The sequence below is a fragment of the Equus caballus genome, chromosome 15, assembly GCF_041296265.1.
Source record: "Equus caballus isolate H_3958 breed thoroughbred chromosome 15, TB-T2T, whole genome shotgun sequence".
NCBI classification, from domain to species: Eukaryota; Metazoa; Chordata; class Mammalia; order Perissodactyla; family Equidae; genus Equus; species Equus caballus.
In genome coordinates this window covers 71,556,792-71,573,308 of record NC_091698.1, presented here as the reverse complement: position 1 = coordinate 71,573,308, position 16,517 = coordinate 71,556,792, and the positions used below count along the sequence as shown (strand labels likewise).

Here is a 16,517-nt window from a genome sequence, read left to right as displayed (position 1 = left end):
GAAATCCAAACTCCTTCCCACGGCACACAGGCCCTGCCTGATAGGGGGCCTGCCTCCCCTCGAACCTCATCCACCCTGCTCCCTCCAGTGGACTAGATGCTAGCCCACATGGGCCTTCCTTCTGTTCCGTAGACAGGCCGAGCTCACTGCCACCTCAGAGCATCTACCTTTGCTGTTCCCTCTGTCTACAACACTCTTCCCTCCCTCTTCCAAGGCTGGGTCTTTCTCATCATTCAGGTCTCAAATCCTGTCACGTCCTACTCAAAGGAGCACTCCTGTGGTGTTCTATGCCATGTTTGACTTTGTTTGACTATCTGAAATTCTTATTTTTTTGCTTACTTTGTTGTCTGTCCCCACCTCCCCCTACCACCACTAGTCCATCAGCTCCACGGGGGCAGGAACCCTGTCTTCTGTACCTCTGTTTCCACAGTGCCTGGCACAGTTGCAGGAGTCAAAAACGGCTGATGAATGGTTAGAATTCATGATTTTTTTTAATCATTATGTATCTTTTCTCAATAAATAGACATTAAAAGTACAACTACTATGTCCCATGCAGGTGTGGTTTCTTTTCCTAGAGAACACAATATTTGCAACTCATATCATAAACAAATGGCTAATTTCTTAACATACTTTTTTAAATCTTCAAACTAAGAAAGTCATTGACAAAATGAGCAAAAGGTATAAATTGTTCACAAAAAAGTAAGATAAATGACTCCTAAATATAGGCAAAGATGCAGAATTTTACTCAAAATAAGGCAAAAATAAATTAAAGCTACTAGATACTTTTCACCTTTCAGCATGGTAAAGATTCAAAGTGTAATAACACTTTGTAGAGTATGAAAAACCATGCTCTCTCATACATTGCTGGTGGCAGTTTAAGTGATATAATCTTCTTGGAGAGCAATTTGGAATTTTCTATGAAAATTACAAGTGCACATGGCCTTTGACCCAGCATCTTAAGTTTCAGGAATTTATCCTATGAACATACTTTCACAAAAGCAAAATAATGTACATGTTCAAGGATATTCACTACAGCATTTCCTACAGACAAAAAAACAACAGAAATATCCAGAAATTACAGGACATCCATACAATGGAATATTAAGCAGCTGCATGAAAGAACTGGGCAGCTCTTTATTTACTCACATGAAAAAGTCGCCATGACATGTTGGTTAGTTAAAAAAGCAAATTTCAGGAGTTATTATATGCGTTTTTTTGTTTTTTGTAAATACGTAAGACATGCTTGTAAATACACCAAATGTCCCTGAAATGACACGCAAAATACTAGTAACTTTGGTTACATCTAGGGAAAAGAACTGAATGCCTGTGGGATGGAGAAAGGCTTCCTTTGGTAACTTTTGGACTTGAAATCATTATTTACGTATACGATTATTAACTATCCAAAACAAATCAACTCAAAAGAATCATATTCATACACAAAAAGTTTTCAAATTATTGATCTGCAAGACCTCTCAAGATTCTTCAAAACTTCAGATTACGTGTTATTCCAAAATTTCAGAGGTTAATAAAAAGAAATCATACACTTATCCTTATTCCTTTTGCACCATAAGTACTTGATGGATAATTATTCCTTGATGTAACAGACTTTTTTCTCATTCTAGCACAGGATCCCATTCTCCTCCACTAAGACTTCCAACACCTGAAGTCCACAGCCTGACTCCCCACAGCTCTTCATTCTATGCCATGGAAGATATATTCCTGGGAGGTTATATTTTGAAATCTAATATAAACAATGGATATTTATTGTGCCTGAATACTAATTTTTTCTAAAAGATGCTGTCACAATAAATAGTATAAGATAATTTAGCGGCCTTCTAGGGCTTTTCATCTCCTCCAGCTTAAGAGTTAGGACATGTTTATATGAAAAAATAACTACCATGCTCGGAAAGATATTACAAATGCCAAATAAGTAGTACAAATAAGCAATCCCTCAAGAAATTCATGAGAAAACACCACATCTACCAGGGTAGTCAGGAAAGGTTTCAAAAGAGAAACAGAACCTGAGTTGGGCTTGATGGATGATCCAATTTCAACAGACAAGGGACTGCACAGTAAGGGACAAATTTCAGGTGATTCACAAACAGGAGAGCAGGCCAGGCTGGACAAACGGAGCCTGCAGGTGGTAGGGAGTGCTCCCAGCACCTGGGAGTCCACTTAAACAGTCCCTGATGCCTGTATCCTTCCAATACCTTGGATTAGTTATGATTCTTCCTAATATCTCCCAGAGTTGTCATTTCTTCTCCATTCTCACCATCTCAGAGCAATCCAAATTCTCATTGCTGCCTCTGCAAAGATCTCCAAACTTGTCCTCCTGTTTCCAACCTCCCCTATCTCCAATACATAGCACACAACTCAAGACATTTGTTATTTTATATGTATAACTCACTCACCCCAAAGCCACCAATGGCTAACCACTGCCTGCAAAATACAATTCCTCTGCCTCTCACCTGAGGCCTTCTAACATCTGCTCTCTACCCAGCTCTCACTCCAGCACTGGATTCACGCTCCCTAAACATAATATACAAATTTCATGCCTATGCCCACACTGTTGTTTTCATCTAGAAAATTCTCCTTGTTTTGTTCTCAGGCAGGGCACAAATGGTTGTAAAGGTTGTGAACACCACAGTGTATATAAACGACACCCCCTGCCAGTGTTGGGCAGTGCATAACCTCTGCAACCTTCCAAAGATGGCTTGTTTCCATCCTCCCCCACCTTGAAGGCGTTCCCAGAACAACTCAACTCAACCGTTGATCAGCTGTGCCTCTGATTCCTACATCAACAACCTGCTATCTTTTCTTTACAAAAAAAGTTACGGGGGCCGGTCCGGTGGCATAGTGGTTAAGTTTATACGCTCTGCTTCAGTGACAGCCAGGGTTTGCTGGTTTGGATCCTGGGCACAGACCTACTCATCACTCATCAAGCCATGCTGTGGCAGCATCCCACATAGAAAAACTAGGACTTACAACTAGGACATACAGCTATGTACTGGGGCTTTGGGGCGAAAAAGAAAAAAAAAGAGGAAGACTGGCAACAAATGTTACCTCAGAGTCAACCTCCCTCACCAAAAAAAAAAAAAAAAAAAAGTTACAATATTTAGAACACCAACAGTGCCTTGGACACAGCAGATACCCAAAAGATGCTTGCAAATTATAATGGGATAAGCCAAGAAAGGTAGATTGTGGTTAAACTGCAGAGAGCCTTGAAGGCCAAGAAAGAAGTTTTGATTTTATTTGGTAGATGCCAAATGTGGTTAAATGATCAGAATCATTTTTAAGAAAGATTAAATTTCAGCAACCACACGCTAGCAGGGTTTGAAAGACTATAGTGAAAGTGCCAGCTTAGGGGCCCTCATGGTTGGAGGAGGCCTGTGGGATGCTCCCTCCATAGTGTGCAGCTTCCTCAGTCCTTTATTATCCTTCAGTTTTTCTGTTTGGAATTATAGATACAGTTTCCTATACCTACACTCAGAGAGTGAAGCTTAAAATTGGGCCATTAAGCCAAGAAAAACATGCTTTGCCTGAAATATCTGGGTATCTAGGAAACAGTTCTGACGTGAATAATTATATACATACATAAAACACATATACAAATTAAGCATTACTCTTATCTTCTTCCTTCACTTCTTTTCCAGTCTTCCTCTTTTCCATCTGTCTCTTCGCTTTTTGGTTTCTCTCTCTCTCACTAAAATTATTATTCACATCTCGCATTTCTTTCCAAATGCTTTACATTAAAGATCTCCAAACCATCCTCCCCTTTCCCAAAATTCCCTCCATCCCCCCAAAATTATTACTCAGGTTATTTTACTGTTTTTGCTTATATACTGATTAGCTAACTGCCTCAACATTCATACTAATAACTCAATTGTCCTGTTTCCTTCGCTAATGTAGCTTGAACTTGCACTAACCTCAGAATTCTACAGTTACTAGTGAATCATTTCAAGGCCAATCATTTATGGCTCATTTTCCTATGGCCCTCTGAAAGAATCAAGGGCACTTATGCATTTAGATATATAAATTAATTTCATTGTACTGGTGGAGTACAAATAAGTAATTCTTATCTGTAAATTGAAAACTCAGTTAGAACCTAATACATTAAACAAAATGAGTTTCCTAATGAATTTCCTTTCAAAGCATGTATCTTAGATTTCATGCCAAGATGGCATATCAGTAATGGACTCTGTGGTACTAGACAATTTTATTTACTTCTTAGATTTAAATAGAAATCTTTACTCTCCAGAGGAAGACTACCATGTGGAAGTAATCCACTGCAATATCAAGGCACACAGCACCATTGGAAACTGCACACGCCTATCAGCAAAAGATTACCAGGCAGCAACCTTATTTAAAAAATGAATGGAGGGGGAATCTTAACACAGTATCAAAGGCAAAACAGAATATACAATTTTGTGTTTGTGCTCAAAGAGGCTGTGTCCCTTGAAGTCCAACTTTACTTTGTTTATTCCTCCCACCACATATGCAAAATAAACTCACCAGAACTGAAAACAGAAGTTATGTTATCACTATTGAAAGGTAAGCACGATCTAAGGAAAGATTAAAATATTTTCCTCTCACCCTAGTAAAGTGAAAATAAAAAACATTACCTACTCCAATACTGTTTTAAGATTTAAGGCAGTTTAAATTTTTCTCCCTTCCCACCCTTCAGATCCCTCTGAGAGCCACAGCGCGAATCTCTGGTACCAAGTGGTGGCCAGGTGCTTTGCTGCCAACTCCACACTTTGCAGGAAAAGAAGAGAACAAAGGGCACAGACATCTATTATTGAGAGTCTATCGTTAAGTTAATCTCCTTTAGAATACAACAATTCCATTAGAGCACATACTACGCAGAGAGCATAGAACGTGTGGGCAGTGTATAGCAGACCACATTTCAGATAGCAAGACTTCATCTATTCAAATATCACCAAAAATTGGCAAATAACTCAAACTGCTCTTAGTCCAAGGCTAAATTGTTGAATACTAATAATAAAGTTTATTAAAATATAATTAACCTGCTGCCATTTGCTCAAAAGTAAACTAAAAAGATGAGAGGCTTGTTTATCTCTCTCTGCCCCTCCCCATCCTGGCGATTCGCTCTCAAGAAGGGGGTCAAGTGTATAGACCCAAGCAGGCTTATGTCCGGGAAAAGAGGTGGGGGTAAAGGACCAACCCGTCTTTTGGCGGGCCGCGCCTGGGGCCTTGTTGGGCCCTGAACCCAGCCTGGCTCAACCTCCCGGAGGCAAACAGGACGGAGACGGGACCGACGGACGGGACGGACAGACGCGACAGGACGGACGGGACGAGCAGAGAAGCAGTGCGTCCTACCCGGAGGGCTCCCTCCCAGGGCCGGCGGAGTACCTGCTCCGGTCATCCAGGCTGCGGTTGTCGGCCGCCGCGGCGCGCCAGTCGGGCAGGGTGCTGGCGCACAGCACCACCATGGACACGATCACGAACACCACCGACACGCTGGCCAGGATCTGGGCGGCCAGCGACGACGTGGGCTCCTCGAAGGTCCGCCGCATGCGCTCCAGCCAGCGCCTGGAGGGGGCCGCCTCGGCACCGCCGGGTCGCGCCTCGTCGCGGCCCAGCGCGCCCGGCTCGTCGGCTGAGTAGAAGGTGTAAGTGTCGGACATGCGGTCGTCGAGGCGGCGCTGGCAGCAGTACTCGAGGTGCGCGCCCTCCAGGCCCCAGTAGATCATCTCGTTGTAGAAGGAGAGCTCGCACATCCGCGGCGCGAAGCGCAACTTGCCATGGCCGCGCACGTAGAGCAGGATGAAGCCGAAGGCCTCCGAGTGCCGGTCGAAGAAGTACTCGTTGCGCTCGCGGTCGTAGTCGTCGCACACCTCGAGCACGTCGCGCTCCGAGCGGCAGCCGTGCAGCCGGCTCACGCGGCGCAGCGGGAAGTCCTTCAGCAGCTCCCGGGACAGCGAGTACCGGGCGCCGCCCACGTTCAGCACCACCGAGGCCGCCCCGCTGCGCCCGAAGGTCATGGCTGGCCGCCACGAGGCCCCGAGGCCGAGGGCGCCGCCGCCGCCCCCCCGGGGTCTGCCTGTCTTGGGCCGACGGGGGAGCGCGCCGTCGGGGCCCGCGGGCTGTCCGGCGGGCTCTCCCTCGGGGCTCCGCTCCTGCCCTTCGCTGGCTCGGGGGCCACTCGGCTCTAGCCTGCTCTGCAGCCCGGCGTCACCGCTAGCAACGCTCCCTCCGCGCGGCGGTACCTGCAGGTGGCCAGGGAGTCCCCTCCGGCTCCAGCGCTGCGCCCCGCTGGCCGAGAACGAGGCTGTCAGCGCCGCCGCCTCTCGTGCCCGGGGGATGCCCCCTCCGAGGCCAGGGTGCCCTTTCAAGGCGGCGGCGCTGTCCCCCCTGAGGGGCGCGGGCGCCGAGAGGAGGCGCCGATGCGGGATGGCTCCGGGTCCCCGGCGATCCCTCTGGTCGCGGCTCTGGCAGCCGCCCCGCCGCCGTCCAGAGGCGAGAGGCAAAGTGAGCGGGTTCGGAGGCGGAGAAGAGCCGGCCCGGAGAGGCGGGGGCGGGGCCTCCTCGCGGTTCCCCCTCCTCGCCTCGCGGCCCCGCTCCGCTCACCTCCCTCCGCGCGCCGCCCTCCTCTTCCCACCCGCGCCCGCACCGCCCGGGCTCGCTCGGGCTGGGATTCCCCGGCGCCCCGCCCTAGACCTCGGGCTCCCCGCCTCGCAACGCCATCCTCCCGCTGCGCTCCCGCCCGCAGAGGCCGGGAGAGGTCCCGGGGCGGGGATGCGAGGACCGGGGAGCCCCGGTTGGAGGGGGGAGCACAGCCCCGCGGCCGGGGTGCCTGCTCCCGCGTCCCTCCCCGAGCCATTGGGATGACTTGGGCAGCCCCCAAGGGTCCTTTTAACAGCTCCCAAAGTGAGGCGACAGGAGGGTAAGGAAGGGTGAGGACTGGAGTGCGGGATTTGAGGGGCAGGGACAGACGGCGTTGGGAGAGCTTTTTCCAGAAACTATCCGGAACCCATCTCGGTTTCTGAGACCGCCCCAAAGGATTTCTTAGAGAAGGCACCCCAGCAATCGGTTTTCTAGTCTACTTTGCTCTTCCTCTCCCGGTGCTGAGATTCACGTACCGCGTGCTCTGAAGGCGGCCACACACCCCAGCAACCAGCCTCCGGGCCTCGCTGCCTCCCGCCCTCCCGCGGAGGGGAGCGGCCCTACCCCCGCTTTCTGGGGCGTCAGTCCTAAGAGGGCGCCTACGTGCAGTGCGCCTGGACCCTCTCGTGACGCTCCCTGTAGAGTGGGGTGAAAGTCTGGGGAGAATCGCCCTGCCACTGGCAAGAACAGAATTTCCCGTTGCCTTCGTCTGCATCTCCTTTTTTAAGGTCTTGATTTCCCCCGTGCACCCCCGAGTCGCCTGCAGCACCGGCCCTTGGAGCTTGAAGAGCCCCGAACTGCCTCGCGCTCTGGTCGATGCCCAGGGAGTGGGTTCCACCTTGCCAGAGACTATTTTAAACTGCTACCCGCAATTCACACGACATCCGACACCGGCAGCCCAGCCCACGCAGTGCCCGCCAGAGGCGAAACAGGTGAGTTGTAAGGCAAACGATGTTAAATGCATAAACAAATGCTGGAATTAAAAATAAGAGTCGGGTGGGGTGGGATGCTGTCATCTGACCTCATAATAACCCAGCTGGTTACTGGGAAGGGTTTTACTTTGCCCTTTACTTTTTGTAATGTTGTAGGGTTGTCCCGTGCCCACTAGAGGTCACCATAAAGAGTCATTTTTCTAGTGTGGTTCTGGTGTGTGGATTCCTAGTGAAAAAGCAGACACTAAAAATTGGAGTGATCTCTCTCACGAAGTAAAATCACTCTGGATGGTTTTTTGAGGAATGAAAATCTCTATAAATTGTTTATCCCTAGTCTTGGATAATTTATCTTAAAAGCACTTAATGTGATTAAAAGCTCAAAAACTGGAGTTGTTTCCTAACTACTAAACCGGGAAAACATCCTGAAGGAAATGAGTTTCGAGACAGAATCGAAGGCGGGGATGGTCATGAGCAGGCAGAGAGAAAGAGCAGAGCATTCCGAGTAGCAAAATCCCAGATGTGGAGGATTAAAATCGTTAAAGAAACTAATGCATTTGCTTGGCTGAAAGATGGGGATCTCAACTGCAGAATTCAGATTTCATCCTATAAGCAATGGGATACCTGAAGAGTTTAATAACAGAAATGGCTTGATGAAAGCTTTATTTCAGGAAGATTCCTTTACCCTGTGGTTTATTCTAAGAGGGCTATTTCTGCAACCGACCGGGAATCCCACCCCTAAATGTTTGTAGATGAGGAAGGGTCAGTTCCGAGAAACAGGGAGACCAAGGACTCAGCAGGGCTTGGAAATGGATTTGTTATAGGATTATGAGATTGGAGAAAAGTTTGCAGATGTGAGCCAAGAGAAGAGCCTGGCTTCACACCAGCAAGAGCCAATTCCTCTGGGAGTTGTTAAAAATAGTTTCTAGAAGCATCACAAGCAACAGAACACAGAACAACTATTCTGTTGATTATTTGCTCCAAGATTACTATATTTATTTCCTGTGTTCTCTATCTGAAATCTCTTGAAAGTCGATTCATTGAACCCATTGAAGAAATATCACATATTAAATTAAATTTGAGTTTAGGAAACAAATTAATTTGACGACAATACACTTTGCCTCCTAGGTATATTTTCATAAAATTTCTTAGAGAGATAGATTTAAATCATTTCATTTGTTTCAAGAGTAATATTCTTATTTGGTTTTAATATCATCAACTACTGCAGCAGCAGCAATACCCAAATCATTTTCTTAAACAAAAGAAACAGTAAAATGCAGAAATGATTGGCTTGTCTCCAACTAATCTGGTTAGAAAGCATTCCTAAAAACAATTCTATCCCTTTGTACTTTGAAAAGAAGATTATGTGGAGAATTATTACATCTAAATTCTTTTCTGGATTCTGGATGATATTTTGGATCTTCATATATAAATCTTTAGAATGCATCAGGCGGAATTTTAGAATTTGAAGATTTCTAAAGATTAAGATTTTCTACTCTTAATTTATTAACCCATTATTTAGAAAGGAGTAACAAGGTTTCAGAGATATGACTGTGCCTTGCCCAGCAAGGTTCCCCGGCTGGCAGTATCATGGTAAAGACGAGGCTGGAACCAGGTTTTCTAGTTCCGAACTCTAGTCACTCCATCTGCAGGGCCTGCATTGCTGTCGCAGCCTTCTGTCTCATCTCTGGGCACTCCAGTTCTTTTCTCCCTCTGTGAACCCTGTATTATGCCACCGGACAGCTCTCCTGTTCATTTTCATCAAGTCATTCCCCAGTTCAAGAACCTAAAAGATCTACAAAATTACAAATTGTCCATACAGTAAAGTCCAAGCTGATTGTTAGGGCCCTCCCTCAATTCACATCCTGGCTGCACAACTTATTTGCTAAGTGTCTTGGAGCAAGTTCCTTAACGTCTTTGAGCCTGTTTTCTCACCCATAGAACAGAGAGAATGATTGCTCTATCAGAGGGGTGATGTGAGGATTAAATGAGATGGTGTGAGGGTGGTAAATTGCTCAGTGCATGACAGTGGAAAAATCTCACTTCATGTATGTTTCCACTGGCCCAAACAGGCCATGCTCATCCTCATTCTGGGTTCTAAATGAATACAAATTGGACGAGTGAATTGATTCATCTAAAAATATGACCAATCACAAGTAACCTGAAACATCAAACATTCAGTGAAAGGTTGAGACCCTTATACTACTGAATCTGGGTTGAACAGAGATTCATCCAACATTTTGCACTGCATGACTGGATGTGTTCAGGGACTCTGAACACCTTTCCCCAAAGCTTTATAAATTGAAATACCCTGTGGGCACTACTGGCCCTTGCAGCTTACTTACCAACTCTGCTTTAAAAAGCCCTCGCTCTGCTGTTGATGCATATTTCCAAGTGTTTGTGTTTAAACCAGTTTATTTCTCAGCATCTGCAGAATCAGTGGATGCTTTAAAGAGTCAGTTTTTTGAATGGAAGTGTAGTCTTCCAATGTCTCTATTTTTATATAAATAAAAGACTCTAATGACTTCGCCCACTATGCACAAGTACCCCTAAGAAGGTTAAGCTGCACCTTTCAATAAACTGCCCTCAGAACCATCCTACCACATGGACCCCATTCTTAAAGGGGAGAAGCCACCAGAGGGACATGTCATCCCCATCCCACACCAATGTCCTTGCCTTTTTCTCTGCTCCAGGACACTTAATGCTCTTATGCAAGCAAAAGGAAGACTATCTTCCTTAGATCTCCACTTTGAGAGGGTCACTGTGTAATCATTATAGAGGAAGCAAAATTTTACCTCTACCCTCTTAGGATTTTCAACTGGGCCTGAAAATTAGAGTGATATAACACCGACTAATGGAAGAAAAGCATACAAATTTATTTTATATAAGTTTTGCATGACACAGTAGCCTTCATAAGGAAATGAAGACCCAAAGAAGTGGCAGAATCTAAATGCTTTTATACTATGTTGAACAAAGAGAGAGAATAGTGGAAAAGTAACTAAAATATGTGGGGCGGCTAAAGGAAGACAAGAATTGTTTTAACAAGGTCTGTTGATACAGAATTCCGTCAGCTTCAACTTCCGATCCTTGATGATGAAAATGGTACTTTCCTCCTGGTACAGGGAGGACATCTTCCATATGGGGTTTTTATCTCCTGCTTTTAGGAAGAAAAGGGGGAAGTCAGAGCACCCTTCTTGTACCTGATGTTTTTGTAAGAGCTTTTAGTTCAAAGTAATCCTTATGCCAAAGCGGCATATTCTGGGGTGGCATATCCTGCTCCTCTTCATCATTAGCAGCAAAAACATTTTTGGCACCATTACAGAAGGGCCCCACTCTCCTTTATCGTCACCCAACCCTCACTCCTGTCCTGCTGCTGTGTTGAATTGTGATGTGGTGGCCCTTCTCCCCACCACCACTCTGTGTCCCTTACTCCTTCCAGTGACTAAGCGCCCTTTCTATGTGGCACCACTAGCTCAGCTTTCCACAAAAATACTCTTACTATTACCCTCATTTTCCAGATGAGGGAATGAGGCCACAAGTGGTTACACTTGCTCAAGGACCCCCAGCTCCCAGGAAGTACTGGACCCAGTACTGAAACCCAAAGTCCATGCAGCCTCTCTTGCCTCCCATGCTGACCACCAGCTCTCCTCTCTACCAACCATCAAACACCCCAGGGGAGGGAGGAACAAGTTAGGTAATACCAGAAGAAGCAATCTGACAAATTTTGAATGTGGGTCATTCTACAAGATAGCTAATCTTCAAAAAGTCAGTTTCATATCCTGAAATATTGAAGGAGATAATATAATGTCTAGTATTTGCTTCAAAATAATGAGGGGCAGGGGCAAGTGGGTGGGAATATAGATGAGACAAAATTGGCCGTGTGTTGATCATTGTTGAAGCTGGGTGATGGGAGTTCATTATATTAATCTCTCTCCTTTTGTATTTATTTCAAATTGTCCATAATAAAAAAAGTCAAAATGAAAATTGTAAACCTTGAGCTTTATTTAAACTTATTTTTGAATGTTGACAGTTATTCCTTCAGTCTGAACCAGAATGCACTCTTTCATAATATTTTTTTTTTTAAGATTTTATTTTTTTCCTTTTTCTCCCCAAAGCCCCCCGGTACATAGTTGTATATTCTTCGTTGTGGGTCCTTCTAGTTGTGGCATGTGGGACGCTGCCTCAGCGTGGTTTGATGAGCGGTGCCATGTCCATGCCCAGGATTCGAACCAGCGAAACACTGGGCCGCCTGCAGCGGAGCGTGCAAACTTAACCACTCGGCCACGGGGCCAGCCCCGACTCTTTCATAATATTTATAATGAAGAGTCCCTTCAGTTTCTCCAGAGTGTAAAAAAGCTCAGCACACATTTGACCATGTCTATTAAAATTTTAAATGCACACACCCGGGCCAGCCCTGGTGGCCTAGTGGTTAACTTCAGCGCACTCCACTTTGGTGGCCCAGGTTCACAAGTTTGGATCCTGGGCTCGGACCTACACCACTCATCAGTGGCCATTATGTGGCGGCAGCTCACAAACAAAATAGAGGAAGATTGGCAACAGATGTTAGGTCAGGGCAAATCTTCCTCAGCAAAAAATAAAATAAAATGCACACATCTAGTGATCTAGCAATTTTAACACCAGAAATTTATCCTACAGATATAGTCACATATTTCACAAAGACATACATTTAAACACCATTGCGTCATTTTCAATAGCGAAAGTCTAGAAACAACCTAAATGTCCATAATTAGGGGACTGATTACTTAAATAATGGCATATCCTTGAACCTAGTGCTGTTGTTCATGTAGGCTCATATGGAACCATTTCTAAGACAAATTGCTAAACAAAAAAGCCTAGGTCCTGGGCTGTGGGCTAAATTATTCCTTCTTTATGTTAAAGATATGTAGATATGGATATAGATATAGATACATGATAAGATTTCTGAAAGGATACATAAAATACAGTTATGGGTGGCTGTTTCTTGGTTGAGGGACTGGGAAGTTTAGGGTAGATATGAGACCTACTTGTTATTGGTTATTGTAAACCCTTTTTTTTAATGGAGTGCAAGGATTATGTTTTCAGTTTAAAAAAATATTGTTGAAAAAAGAAAGAAAATCTCAGCACGTATCCTCCTACCAGATTCTCTTTATCCTCAGGCCCACCCTTGCCGTGTTCTGCCTCCCCCTCTGCTCAGTTATATCTGAGGCCAAGCACCTGCTGCTCCCTCTGCCTGGAACATTCTGACCCAGAGCATTACGTGACTGACTCCTTCTTGTCAGTCAGTTCTCAGTTGAAATGTCACTTCCTCAGAGAGGCCTTCCCTGATCACCCATTCTAGCATATCAATCTATTTTTTTTTATTCCCTATTACTATTAAAAAAAAATCATCTTGCTCATCCACCTGTTTCTTGTTTATCATCTATCCTCCCACCAGACTCTGCTCACTCCCTTGGAGAGCAGGGACCCAGGATCTAGTTCAGAGTGGTGTCCCCAGCTCCTAGAACAGTGCCAGGCTCCTTGTTGAAACTCAATAACTATTTGTTCAGTGAAGGAATGAATGATTATTACTGTTGATTACAAGAATGTTCTCTGAGTGCTGAACTGGCAGTATCAGTGTATACATACATTGAGGCTGGAATTGACCATCTTGGGAAATTCAGGCTCTTTCTGAAAAACCACTTCAATTTTGTTAAATGGTTGGCATACTAGCAGAGAAGATCTTGGCACTGCTTTCCCCCTGTGCCTACAGTGTGTGCCAGCTTCCTGGCATTTAAAAGCACTGCAGAAGCTCTACTCGTTCAGCAGACCCCAACCCTGGGCCATTCAGCACCCCTACGTTCCTCACCTACAAGATACTTTAGTTAGAAAACTTCTTGGAATCAGCACTAGTCGTGTCTGGGTCCCATCATGCACCCATACCTGTCCCTGGAGGAAGGAGATAAGCTGGAAGCAGTCCAGGGACTACAAGGAAAGAACTATCCGCCATTGAATCGAACACTTCCAAATTGTTACCAAAAAGATAAATAATAGTGTCCAGAAAGGATTGGACGTGGCTCCAGGAGGTTCTGTGTGTCTTGGCTCAGGAACTACAGGGAACATGGAAAGAAATGGAAAAGGCTGTCGTCCTGGTGGTAGATTGACATCTCAGACACCTCACTGCCTGATTGGGTGCCCAAGATTAGGAGAAGAAGCTTTCCAGTACAGCAGGCCTTGAGCCCAGACAGGAAGGAGGTGGAAGAGCCAAGCAGAGAGAAAGGGATTCCCCCACTCTGCCCCTTATTACGTCACAGGGCGTATTCAAACAGCCTGAGAGAAAAATCAAAGATGTTTTCAAAGTGAATGAAAGTTCCCCACTGTGTTTTATCCATTCTGCAAAGATGAGAGCAGCCTTTATCAACGTTAATGAACCAAAATTAACTAGTATAGGATTCAGCTTTCGAAAACACCTGCTGTTCTCATCCTTCTGTCCCTGTAACAATCTATTTCCCTGCTCCACAATCCCAGCCATCCTCCCCCCACACCCCGCTATTATTTCTGCCTCAGAGGAAAGATTGGGGCTGGGGTTGACTGAAGCAAAGCGTATGGTATTCCTGGAAATGATCTTCTCATTGTAAATGCAACTAAAATAGCATTGGCTCCGCACTTAATAATTGATATACTCTTCAACAGCCATTGCGTTTTTCTCCAAGGTACAGGATTTAAAATACAGACTATTTTTCTCCAGTTCTTATAATAATCCAGTTCTGGTGTATGTGATCCCGTTACCCTTCTATGGTTAAAAAAAAAAAAAAACCCACGGCCATTTGCCTCAGTTTTCCATGAGTCACGTGTTCTCACAGGTTAGCAAAAAATAACGCTCTTAGTGGAAAGCTGAGAGGTCCAGCAATCTGGAAGATGTGCAGTTTTTAAAGGAGGTTTGGAGCCAATGCAATTAGGTTAGTGGAAGCCTGTCACAGGCCCGGGTCAGAGAACAGAGCCTATGGCTCAGTGAAAAATGCTGAAGTGACTGCCGGCTCTAATTCCATGTGGTCGAGCAACATCAGATCCTGTCCCCAGATAGGACCTTCCTCTGCCTGCGAGGAGCCTTGTCCTCTGCTTAACATTTGCTGGTGCCTTAGGTCTTCTAAGTAGGATTTTTCCTTTATAGAGAAAAGTAATCACAAATAAAAATTTTTGTAGCAAAGGACACTGAGAAGCTTTTTATCCCCTTTCGCTAGCTCCTATCGTGATGAATGAAACTGCAAGAACAATTAGAGCAAATGTCAGTGTAAATCTCCAAAGAAAGAAGAAAATAGGCTTACCAAGTTTCCTTTGATGATGCCAAGGCATTCTCTTCCCCGGTTATAGTGTGTATTTAACTTCGATAGTGTCAAGGGATTAGCAAACACTCGATGACTATACCAGTGGTCTGTCTCAATAGCAACAGACACTTATGGAAAGGAGAAATTGTGAATATAACTTCCATTGAATCAGCATTAGTCAAGACTTTCAATTTATAGTTCATTGTGATTTCACCCTAGTAACCAACTCAAGAGTGATATTTATATCCTATATAGATTAAACATTACTGAGACATCCCCTTACTTATAAGACCCTTAAGGAAACTCCAGTTTTAATGGTGCTACTCAAACAATCAATTCTCCCAGACTGTGAAAATGTGAGGTATACAAGTAATATTGCCACTTCATTTGATTCAGTCACCATGGTGTCCCCTAGGAGAATGTTCACTCTGCCCTTACTTCTAACTTGCTAAATAATCAACTTGGCACATAGGAGTGGCTGGCATTTCCAGTTACCCCTTCAGTGGACACCCCATTTTGTCTCTACCTTAGGAAGAACCTTGTTACATGTTTAAGGAATTTTTTGGATGTTAAATTGTAGTAATTTATATTGCAAAAACCAGTTGGGGTTGGAGGGTTTATAAGGGATAGAATAACTACTTGGAATACATTGTTCCTATTCAGAATTTGACCGAAAAAGGATTTTGCAGTCACTGAGCTCGAGTAGGTCAATCTTCTTGGTTTAACAAATATCCTTAGAACTGAACATTTCAGAGGCTAAAAAAGAACCTTCCTGAGAAGGCCACTAGGAGGCATAGGAAGAAAAGAGCAGAGACCACACCCCAGGAAAAGGATGGACTCAAAATTAAGAAGGCAGTGGCCTCCTGAGGCCATCTGGCCGCTGGTAACACCAACCTAAAGCTAGTAAGAGACCCAGCTCCATGGAAAAATATAACCAGGCTTATCAGGACCCTCAAAGTATTCTTTGGATAGCTACACAGGACAGAGAAAAGGGTAGAACTTCCAGAGCATAGGAAGAGGGACATTTGGAAAATTAAGCCCAGCTGACTTGAAGCCCAGAAGATGAGTGCTAGAGACAGTGAGCTGGGAATCGGGGAGAACCTGTGAGAGTCAGAGAAGCAGTAGGATGGGCAGGCATCCCAGGCTGGTCTGAGGGGCAAATGGAGGCTAAGGCCCTGGAAGGATCTCAGACTCCCATCAGACCCAGGCATGCTGGTCCCCCTCCTTCACCTCAAGTTGAGAGACAGAAGTAAGAGCTTGAAGAATCCCAGGTCTGCAATAATGAAAATTGGGCAAATCATGGTTATCTTAGGACAAGAAAATTGTGCTCCGTTAGCTCACCACTTCTATGCTATTTGTAAAAAATCTATACTTTTACATTTTCCTTTGTATATACATGTGTGTGTTTATTTTAAAAGCCCTTTCTGTAAAACTCAGTCTGTGTTTGTTAAGCTGAAGGGAGAGGGCTTTTTGGCCATACTTGAGCTTCTGGGCGGCAGCAGCAGAGATAAATTATAGGAAGCACCATAAACACTGCTCCTTTTTCCTTTGATCTAGGCTTTTTATTAAGCACAGAAAATGGATATATATTCGTGAAACTCAAGCCTTTTCTGGTTTAGGGTCCCAACTCAACCCAGCTTTCTAAATGTCTCTCTCCTTC

General features: G+C 44.9%; 2 protein-coding genes across 8 annotated transcripts in view; one reads left to right on the top strand and one right to left on the bottom strand.

Moving 5' to 3' along the window:
• The window catches only part of KCNG3 (potassium voltage-gated channel modifier subfamily G member 3), a 42,206-nt gene extending 35,635 nt beyond the window's left edge, over positions 1 to 6,571 (bottom strand). The window contains exon 1 of one of the 2 annotated variants that reach the window (XM_023619164.2): positions 5,341 to 6,571. In XM_023619164.2, coding sequence (XP_023474932.1) covers positions 5,341 to 6,005 — 665 coding nt within the window. In that variant the 5' untranslated portion in view covers positions 6,006 to 6,571. The remainder of the gene's footprint in view (positions 1 to 5,340) is intronic. The other variant, XM_023619166.2, reaches the window with a different exon arrangement.
• Positions 6,572 to 6,612: 41 nt separating this feature from the next.
• MTA3 (metastasis associated 1 family member 3) overlaps positions 6,613 to 16,517 on the top strand; it is a 186,983-nt gene continuing 177,078 nt past the window's right edge. For 2 of the 6 annotated variants that reach the window (XM_005600290.4, XM_070236408.1), the window contains exon 1: positions 6,726 to 7,559. The gene's annotated coding sequence lies outside the window, so the exon portion shown is untranslated. Of the gene's footprint in view, positions 7,560 to 16,517 lie in introns of all 6 variants that reach the window. The other 4 variants (XM_070236413.1, XM_023619162.2, XM_070236412.1 and 1 more) reach the window with 4 other exon arrangements.